At 36.3% G+C, this 7237-nt stretch overlaps 1 protein-coding gene across 7 annotated transcripts in view; it reads left to right on the plus strand.

Annotated features, from left to right (window-relative positions):
- LOC105931337 (LIM and calponin homology domains-containing protein 1) overlaps positions 1 to 6405 on the plus strand; it is a 47923-nt gene extending 41518 nt beyond the window's left edge. For all 7 annotated transcript variants that reach the window (XM_036137508.1, XM_036137512.1, XM_036137509.1 and 4 more), the window contains 4 exons: positions 2723 to 2797; positions 2882 to 2990; positions 4094 to 4196; positions 4590 to 6405. In XM_036137508.1, coding sequence (XP_035993401.1) covers positions 2723 to 2797; positions 2882 to 2990; positions 4094 to 4196; positions 4590 to 4615 — 313 coding nt within the window. In that variant the 3' untranslated portion in view covers positions 4616 to 6405. The remainder of the gene's footprint in view (positions 1 to 2722; positions 2798 to 2881; positions 2991 to 4093; positions 4197 to 4589) is intronic.
- Positions 6406 to 7237: the final 832 nt, after the last annotated feature.

Below are 7237 nucleotides of genomic sequence, written 5' to 3' on the forward strand. Positions count from 1 at the left end.
GGAAGCGAACAGTCTTCTTACATGTTGCTCTTCAACTTTACGACAGACTTTAAACCATTTTTATTTTGATTATAGGATATTTTTGTTAGTTCATGTGCGTTTTGTAAGCTTTAAGAAGAACACTAAACTTCAGGTTTCATTTCAGGACGTTGTGGAGTGAATTTATTTCAATTACATGGACATTGACAGTGGAAATAGTAACTTTGGTTTGGAGAATATCAGCGTAAGAAATAGCATTTTCCTCGCCGTCTCACTAAGATCAAACCTCTACAACAACTAATACAATTATTCTAACCTTTTTAGTGCACAAAAATTAACAATAATTATCTTGCTGTCACACTTAATACTAGACTATTTAAGCCAAAATGAAAAAGCTTTATGTAACTATTTGTGAAAAAAAGAAGTATGTCATGATTCAACAGGTTGTAGAACCACCTTTTTGTTCAGTTTTTCCCTTGGAAGAGAATAAAGTCTTATCTCAGCAGAAATAACTCAATTGCTTTGTTGTTGTAAGACTTTATCAGATTTCCACGTTGTTGTGGATGAATTCTGTCCACTCCTCTGAGCCACGCCGCCTCATTTAATTTAATGAAAAGTTCTGACATTTCTTCTAGCTGTAGCTCAGCCATGCTGAGGTTTTGGATTTAGACGGGCCCACTGCAACGTCTAAATCCTTTACTTTTTCAAACCGTTCTGTTGTGGATTTGCTGCTGTGTTTGGGATCAGTGTTGACCAAGCTTCCGCTGTCAGACAAAAGTCGCAATGTTACCACACACTTCTGATGAATTTGCACACTCCAGTTTCTCAGGGAATGTCTGATTGCACAGTTGTAAATGAAGGCTTAAAATTACTGCACCGTATTTACTCCGGGCATGAGTGCATCATCGAGGGAGCGTTGACTGATTAATTCATGCAAAAACACAGTAATTCTTATTGTTCGCAAAGGGACTGATGTCGGACTTCTTGGACTCTCCTATCAGACCATAAAGACCCTATTTGCACGCTTTAAGCTTCTCAGGAAATCAGTGCAATCAACTGATGTAATTTCTATTTTAAAAGGTGAAATATTACATTTTGTGTCTGTAAAATGCTGAAGCTCGTCTTCTGACAAAAACAAAGAGGTGTGAATCTATTACTCCCGTTTTGCGCTCCCCTCACCGGCTCTCTGTTGTTTTTCAGGTGAAATTTAAGGTTTTATTGATTGTTTTTAAGTGTCTAAACTCTATGGGCCCTTCTTACTTAGCTGAGCTCTTCACTCCGCTTTTCTGTGGCAGCACCCACAGCGTGGAACCGTCTCCCCAAGTCTGTTAAGCTCTCTCAGTCACTGGGTCAGTTTAAGTCCAGAGACTGAAAACGTTTCTGTTTTCCTGGCCTTCAACACCAGAATGGGAAATTAGAACTTAACTGATTGAAGTTCTTTTGAAATTGTTGCAACTGAAATTAAGTATGGCTTGGTTTTTATTTGGATTGTTGGTGTTTGGTACGTTATTGCCAATTTTATTATTGTTTTAATCTTTTTTTATCAAACCTTCTTTTATTTATTCTTTTTTTTTTTTTTTTTGTCTACCTGTGATGTGATTGTTGACCAAACCTCAGCGCTTCAGTCGGCCGAGGTTGTTGTAAATGTTCCATGTAAATAATAAACTTACTTACTGCGTGTTATATGTTATCTGTATGCATATAAAAATGTCACTATGGTAACAGGTGGTGACAATAAATATTCTTGATTCTTGATTGCATACGGAGGAGTTAGTGACCCCTCATTCCCCTATAACACCATGTTTGACCATTGAAATAAGACGTTTGGGCTGATATGCTGAATTTGTTTTTCTCCAGACGTAAGTCTGGAGATAGTGATCAAATACAAAGGACTGTGTCCTTAACTTTAATATTCAGCAGGTGAACTATGTTCTGCAGCATCTGAGAGAAATCCCTTGGGATCTTACACTGAGCGTTAGATGGTCCGACTTTGGGATGAGCCTAGTGGGACATCCACTCATGGGAAGATTGGGAACTAATTGTTTTCCACTGGTGAATGTTCTGTTTATATTGTTTGAAAACAGCCATTTAACCCTTCCCAGATTGTTGAGCCGCAACAGTTGTTTCTCTCATGTTAATGCTGAGTTTTTCCCTCTTAAGCCTGGTTTTAAAAGAAGTTTATGTGATGATCCAGGTCTGAAAACTTAAAGCTCCTGTTTTATTGGGGTGTGACCAATAGATTAACTTGATTTTTAATTAGCAACACTTGGCTCCTGCTTTCTCTCTTAACTCATATTAAAGCTGCAAATATGTAGTTTTATGTTTGTTTAAAAACATTTAATTTTGGCTTCGTCTTTGTTCAATATGTTGTTCAATATGTAATGTATATGTATAATGAGGTCATTATATAGTAAATCTATAATATTTGCTTTAAAATGTCCGTGGGGATTCTGTAGTGTGTTTTTGAAGAGTCAAGGTTGTAACTTTAGCACCTTTATTTTGCATAACTTTACTATTATTATTATTATTGTTATTATTATTATTATTATTATTATTATTATTATTATTATCATTTATTATTATTACCCTTGTAATCTAAACAGGTTTTAAAGGTTTTTATGTTGGGTAGAAAATACAGAAATGTTACTCATTGAAAAGGCTTCAGTGATTTACCGTAATTAAAGATTGGCAGACGTGTCTCCTCTCTGTGATAAAAACATCCTGCTTCTCTGATGTCCTTCAGATCAGAATCACATGATGCTGTAACAAGTAACCCGGACCTCTCCCCTTCAACGCCTCAGCCTGTGTCGCACAACAGGTTAAGATATTCACCAACAATTATCTGAAAACATCCAGGCCTCAGTAGTTCACATCTATTGTTTTCCTCCTGTCTTTGTTTTAGGTGTGTTAGTGGGAAGCGACTTTGTTCTGGCTGCTCTAAACCTCTGGGAAGAGGAGCAGCTATGATCATTGACACTCTGGGACTGTTTTTCCACATGCAGTGTTTTAAGGTCTGTTTTATAACTGTACACTCATGTATTATAATTACTACGCTTAATCTAGAAGTAAAAACATAAATAATTCAGGTCAGCTATAGATCGACAGACTACAACATGTTTATCTCACATAAGAGTTTAGACTTAGTTATTCTACTGTGTAACTTTGGCTCAAATGACCCTTACAGTCATTAAGTCTTCCATGTTATTTTTGGTGGATTTTAATGTTTTTGTCTTGTTTGTGATGTTGGATGTGAGTAGAGTCTATTTTTCCCCAGATTACCTGTTTGCAAACTGGGTTTTTCATCTGAGACAATAAAATGAGAACGAGAATGATAATAGTGGTAATTTAAAACATACATTTTGACATTACATTTGTATTTCCATTCAGCTGAGGTTATAAAAGATATATAATAATTAGAATAAGAAAAAACATCCATTAAACCCAATGCCTGTTCTAAATTACTAATGGATTTGTTTATTTTTTTCTTAACAGGCACAAAAAAGTAAAGAACGTTGAAATTTTGATATTTCTATCAAACAAATATGCACCATATAGTATATGTTTGGCACTACATAAACAATTATTTTAACAGACAGTAATGTAGATTAATTCTTCACTGGAATACTTTGGCGCTATATTTTTGTTCTTCTCTAACACGGCTGAAAATTCAAGCATACGTATGTTTATCAATAAATGATGATTTGTCATATTTTTTAATGGATTGTCCCATTTCTCTGTGGGATAATTTACCAATTATCTGAAGTTCCAAAGACAAAGTGGCAGGGATAGCTTTGGGTGATTGGATTCAGACTAAATGTTTTCTTGAGAAACCTAAATTTTGAAGGGCTAGAAAGCCACGCCCCTTAGCTCTCTCCCCTCCAAAGATACAGCTGTGACTCCTTATTTCTGGGATTCTAGGGTTTTGGGCTAAGTATGAAGAACAAGTTGTAAAATAGGATTCAGCCTCACAGTGATATAAACTCCACTTAAGGAAATTGCTTTGTTTGGTCTCTGTGAGCATGCAAGAATCCTGTATCTACAGAAAGAAGACAAAACATCAGAGAGCATAACTCTTTTCATCTTTGGTCGTGTTTATTGCATTTATTTTTTTTAGTGTGGAGTATGTAAAGGGCAGCTGGGCGACGCCACCGCTGGGACTGATGTCAGGATTCGGAACGGACTGCTGAGCTGTTATGAGTGCTACATCGCATCTCGAGGTGGGAAAACGTTCACATTTATCAATGAAATACAGACTGAAATTTGCACTTTGACATTAGTTCTACAAGGAAAACGTCACTGCATTAATAAGTGTGTTAAAAAAAATCTGCTGCCATTGTTGTGAAGTATAAGAGAATCCAGTATTTATGTGCTTGATAAGAAGCAACGGTCTGTTTCACACTGTGACCAAATGTTACCATCAAAAAGTTCCTGTTATAATGTGAAGCAAAAGAAAATAAATAATTCCATTTGTCGTAAAATTAATAAATACTTTTTTTTTTTTGACATCCTGAACATAAGTTTGGTAGGGACTGTGTTTTCTAATAGATTACTGGAGACAACACCACAAAGAGATAAAACCTCTGCTTTTTTTTTTTTTTTTTTTTTTGCAGGCAGAGGTCAGCCCACTCCTCTTTAGGACCCGAGTGACTAACTGGAATCACAACATTGGAGGCACTGATGAAATAAACTCCAGACGTGTGACCAGGAGCCCTGAAATCTCTGGAATATTGTGTTTTTACGCTGAATTGCACACACACAACTGACTCTTTTTTGTCTTTTTTTTTTTTTTTTAAACTGGAACTGGACTGAACATGTTGACAAAGTACCGTTTACGTACTTCTTAACTGTACACATGTAAACACCCATTTTTAATGTGAGTGGCATGGATGTAATCATGAAAAAAAAAACACATTTAGGGGTTTGTACATCTATTCCTGAACTTTCTTTTGCCACATGCTAAACCCTTAAACACTAAATGGTGGCCCATTCACTCCTGCTTTTGGACTGATCATGTGCCTCCATCGTTTTCCAAATGTGATGCAAAGCGATTCAGGTTGAATAACCTAAAGTAGTTTGATTATTGTTATGCCTTACTCCTAACTTTTAACACATAATTTGGGGTTTTGTGTTTACAGTTTTGCATGAAGAAAACGTATAAGTTATTATGTTGTTTGCTCAGACGGACAGTGAGTCGCTAGTTTTATTTGGAATTCATAATGATTTTACAGTTTTAAGAATTTGATTAACTTACACAAACGTTTCTTCATATTTCGTTTGACAAGAACGGGGCTGCATGTTATTAATATTTACTCAAAAGTATTTTCCCGTTTTTGATGTTTTAGCTTTACTTCTCAAACTGCTTCTGGATCAGTGCCTTATGTAATGAATGCAATGATGAGGTGTTTTACACTCAGTTTGACCTTTGGGTCTAGGCACAATGTCTGTTTGAGTGCGTGCATGTCCGATATAGAACTGAATGTTGCGTGTGATTTGATTCAAAGTACAGTTTCATACCAGCAAATGTCTGATGAGCCACAATTTACTCAATTAAAGCTGCAGTAGGGAGTTGTGAGAAAACCATGGACCTAGCCTGAACATATGAAGAAGCACACCTTACAGGTCCTCCTTGCTCTCTGCTGTACTACAGCTCCTCCCCCACACCGAAGCGTGCCGCGCTGCTCCAACGTTTACCTGCCACTCAAGAAATTGGCCGTTTTCCTCTAAAGCAGGTTGTTTCTCCACCATTTTATCACACAGCTGCTGCCAACCGGCAATCTTGAGCTTGAATGACAGTAGCACCGTGGAGGGGCAGGGGTGAGAGCAGCGCGTACACAAGAGTGATTGACACTGCTAACAACCAATCAGAGCCAAACATTCCTCTTGGCTCTGATTGGTTGTTTATGACCGGGAGCGGCGTATTTCTGCAAATAGCAGTAGGACCACTGGGAGGACCCAGATGAGCTTGATTTATTTTTATTTATTTTTTTCACGGATTATCTGTCACATATTAAACAGTCTGGATATTGTAATAGTTTTTACAAATGTTGAAGAAAAATTATACAAAAGTTACCTACTGCAGCTACTTTCTACATATTAAGCCAGTGACATAAAGTAAATTACTGTTTTACGACAAATCAATACGTCCCAAAGCCTCTCCCCCTTTGCCTCTGTCACAAGTGCTGCCTCCCCACTGATTTTTTTCCTTTGTCTCAGCTTGGTGTAAACACCTCACAGCCGCGTTACCGCTCAGAGGAACAGAGCTCTGATTGTCTTTTATAACAAGTGTATGTTTATCAATAAAACAGTTTAATCTGGTGTGTTTTTATCTATTTCCCTTAATATCTTTGGACCTAATGTGAAGACTTTACAGTGGATTTATTGAGAAGAGATAAGTTCTTAAGTTAATGCAATAAAATAAGTTTTTGATTCCTGCCTTTCTGGTTTTTACACTCCCTGACCGCAGTGTTACTTGGCTACAGTCCACAAACCAACAACACACGAAACAAACTGCCATTATTTACTTCCTCTGCTGGGCCACTGAGACTAACCACTGTACCCAGATCTGACATCTTCCTTTTCCAAACGCCTCTAACGTTATTGCTAAATATTCAGCTGAACTGGGTTAGGAGTTGACAACACATTCAAAAATTTAAATCGACCTTCACTACCAATGCATTTTCTAATTGAATCTATGGTATTATTATAGTTATTTTTTTACTGTACATAATTAAGTACATAATTTTATTTCCTCTGTCTAAACCCTATTTATTTTGAAGCCACTTGTTTTAAACTTTGCAAAGCATTTGTTTTACACTTATGAAATCTGTTAAAATATGGTATATAAATGTAATTTTCGCTGTATGAAAAGTGTTGCAAGTATAGTTTGTACACATATAAAAATTCAAATTGGCCCTGGGAAAGCATGCAAACTCCACACTTGTTAAAGCCCAAAGCAGGGATCTGTGACTTGTGGCTCTTATTTTTTATTTAATTATATAAGATGACATAAATTCAGAAGCAGTTTTATATGAATGAAGATTGTGGAACTGAGTAGTTTTAAGAAGTCCTAAAACATTCAGAAAGTTTTAAACCCAAAACATCAGTTGAACAAGGATTATGTTTTTTTTTCCTTTTGTTCAGTGTTATGTTGTTGGCCTGGGAATTACAGTTAAACTCATAATTATTAACATAATATTTAAATTTTGCCAACATGCTTCATCTGCCTTAAACTAGTATGAAAGTTTTGGAGAAAATCAAG

Source organism: Fundulus heteroclitus, chromosome 5 (assembly GCF_011125445.2).
Source record: "Fundulus heteroclitus isolate FHET01 chromosome 5, MU-UCD_Fhet_4.1, whole genome shotgun sequence".
NCBI lineage: Eukaryota > Metazoa > Chordata > Actinopteri > Cyprinodontiformes > Fundulidae > Fundulus > Fundulus heteroclitus.